The sequence below is a fragment of the Erpetoichthys calabaricus genome, chromosome 9 (assembly GCF_900747795.2).
Source record: "Erpetoichthys calabaricus chromosome 9, fErpCal1.3, whole genome shotgun sequence".
Classification (NCBI taxonomy): Eukaryota; Metazoa; Chordata; class Cladistia; order Polypteriformes; family Polypteridae; genus Erpetoichthys; species Erpetoichthys calabaricus.
This window is the reverse complement of record NC_041402.2, coordinates 103,373,189-103,376,579: the sequence shown is the minus strand read 5'-3', so window position 1 is coordinate 103,376,579 and position 3,391 is coordinate 103,373,189. Positions and strand designations below refer to the sequence as shown.

The 3,391-nt window shown below is 33.8% G+C and overlaps 1 gene segment (V, D, J or C); it reads left to right on the top strand.

Moving 5' to 3' along the window:
* Window positions 1-851: 851 nt before the first annotated feature.
* Window positions 852-1,492, top strand: LOC127529212 (immunoglobulin lambda variable 5-45-like). The segment is given in 2 exon segments: window positions 852-939; window positions 1,040-1,492. Coding segments are annotated over 2 exon segments (447 nt in total).
* Window positions 1,493-3,391: the final 1,899 nt, after the last annotated feature.

Genomic DNA, 3,391 nt, shown 5'->3' with positions numbered 1-3,391 from the left:
AGCTGTTGCACAGCTTGGCAATAAAGACCATTCTGCTTGTCCATCTCGAGACACTGAGTGTTTACTTCGAAGGGACAGCGAGTCCATTCTCCACAACAAATACACTTCGGATACTGGGATTTTTAAGACTTTGAAATTTTAATCTTTCTGATCACCACTCTGTTACTGACTTAATTCTTCCGTGTTCCTTGTTCTTCATTCTCAAGTTCATAAATACATTGATTCCATGGTTAGATAGAATGGCATGTTTAAAACAAAAATTAAAAGTTGCTTTAAATGTTGATGATAACAAGCTTTAAAACAGGAAAATCTAAAAACTATGCAAAATGTCTTAGTATTTTTAAACTGAATAATACCTACAATCTGCACCTCCTGACGTAACCCTCCCCATTTATCTGGGTTTGGGACTGGCACAAAGAAACACACTGGTTTTTTACATCCCCTGCGGTTGGAATTAATAATTATCAATACAGTAGTAAGCTAAATTATCTCCATCTTTGTCCACTTTATATCACATTAATAATAATAATAATACAATTTAAGCACATTTAAATAATAACTGCAACATTTTATTGTCTTTTTTTTAAGAATGTTTTTAAAATCGATTTTTAAGCTGTTTAGGCACACAGTCAGTGGCTTTAAATCATAACTTTTTTTTCTCTTTTCTAAAAACATACCAGGTACAACTGTATTTTTATGAACTGAATTATTGGCCTCTTGGACTAACCCTTTTTAAAGAGTGAGTATGTTAGCAATTTGAGGTTTTAACTTTGCAGTGTATGTTGTTCTTTGATGTTATGACAAGCAAATCAGAAGCATCCTGTCTTGTCATTTTAAAAAGATATGTCATTATGCTTTACTTCAGAAGAGCACCTGGTACCAGAAATGAAAGATCAGATCTAAAGATGAAATTCTTGTGGTGTCTTATTACATACATTGGTATGTTTTCCAAAAAAGAAAATTTACATTTAATGAACAAAGTAAAGGCGATAAACTTGTGCCATTTTCCAATCTGTATCTGTTTTTTTATTTCTTTCAGGTCTGACTCTGCAGGACAATGTCGCTCAGTTTCCAAGCATTATCTCAGAAAGTCAAGGTGGTGAGACAACTTTAAAGTGCACTTACGAATACACTGGTAGCTCAGCTACAGTTTATCTCCAGTGGTACAAACAAAGTTTACCTGGAGTCCCTCAGTATATAATACAGCGTTACAGCAGTGGCCAGGACAGTACTGAATTAAAAGAAAAAGACATTGGAACTCGTTTCTCAACATCTCTTGACACATCTCTCAAGAATACATCTTTAACAATCAAACAATTGGTGCTAAGTGATTCAGGAATGTATTATTGTGCTCTGAGGCCCACAGCTGTGCAACTTTATGTTAATGCTTTATCATAACCATATACAGTTCCACCCATTTTATATTAACAGTGTTTGTACAGTATGTTGTCAAAACTAATTATGACTAACCTTTTTATGTAGTTAGTGTTTGTGTTTTGAAAAAATTGTAGTGCAATGCTTAAAGTTTTAATTACATATTATAAATTTGGAAAAAAGCTGTATTAAAATTTGTTATACACTGTACAAGGCACAGAGCTTGTTAAGAATTCTCTTTAAAAGAACATTTAGTGCTCAATCTGTTAGTCTACCCAAAATATGTATTGAATCACGATTTATAGAATTAATATTAATTTACTGTTGGATTGTTCAGTATTCCTTTCATTAGCTTGTAGTTATTCCATGTGTTTTTAAGTTAAACATTTAGTTTTATATAATTAGCAACATTTTTTGTTGTTTTTCCACATAGGCGATTGTACCACCAGCCTGGGAGTCTGACTAAGCCACATGCTGTTGCATGATTAGAATACTGCCATCATACTAGCAGCAATACTTTAATAAACATCTGTTCGGGGTTCAGTAATTAACAGTCATCCTTGTTTAACTCCTCACCATAAATCTCAGACCAGCACTCAGTGAACAGCAGTAAAGAAAAGAAAATGTTTTTTAGACAAAACAAATATTTTACAACACAACACAGATATACTGCCAGAACAAAGCTAGAAATTATAAATTAGGGTGTGTGATGCAATTGCCATTAACCTGATTCACCAAAAATCAACAGTCTTTTTTTTACTGATCTTAATATGCAGTAAGAGGTCGATTGAAGCTTGAATCAGGATGGAATCCCCAGCAAGCCGACACAAATAATATAAATGTTCTGTTCTAACGGAAAAGCAGTTGGGTGCTCCAGAAAAAAAAAAAAAAGGATTAATCTTGAAGGACACATCTCATTTATATATCTGGTCAAAAATCAAATTCCCATTAGGTGGCTCCATTTGCAGATTTCCCACAGTAGTGAAAAGTTACTCCTTGCTTCACCTCCATTTCTCTCTCTCTCTCTCTGTCCTCATACCTTTCCAGGTTAAATCCACCTCAGTCAGACTGACCTGTCTGCACTGTGTCTACTCCTTAAAGGTTCAGATCCCCAATAAGAGGTCAATTCACATCAACCCATCTTCTCAGGTATAGATTTAAGAATAGGGGAAATTAACAAATGACCAATAATACATGTTGTACTTGCTACACACTGATGTGGTCAAATATATTGTAGAAAAAAGTAAACAAAATAGGACAGAGGTAACCTTAATGGAGCTGGTAATTGTTACTTTTGTGTTTCTGGCCCCTTCTCCTTATATAACTCAGAAGCATACACATTATCTATGGAGGGGCTCTGTGCCAGATGAACCCCCTGTCTTAAAGTAAGATGGCCAGCCCATGCCCCCCTTACCAGAAAATAAATCTCTGAGTGATGATAACCAGTAGCCAACAGTGACAATACAAACATAATCTTTACAAAGCATTCCTTAAACTACATACATATAAATTTAGTTTGGCTCCCTGAAATAAGCCAATTAGCCCAATATAATCACAAAATTAGACACAATCAAAATATAATAAACATCTTGAAACATTGACCCATGATTTGTCTATTCTGTGTCCACAACAGCATTGTCAGAAGTTTTCACACAAGAATCTGACTACAGGTAATTTTTTAATGAACCATTATTGAAGGTGAGAAGTGTCATCAATCAACTAATAGATGGTAGTGATCAATGGTGTATGATATTTGTGAGCCCACTTTGGAGACATTTATATTTTATTTTGAATAGAATCATTCTATAGCAAATCATTCTAATTCTAGCATTACAATCATGTTCATTTTTTTTTTATGCTTGTATCTCCTATATGACTTCTTGCTATTATTTTTATTATTGTCATTAATGTGTTTAAGTTTGTATTTTTTGAGGATTCTCTGACTCATCTGTAGATGTGCACATAGTAAATATATTCAATTCAAGTTCCTGACAACTGAAAAATATATATTGCTTAA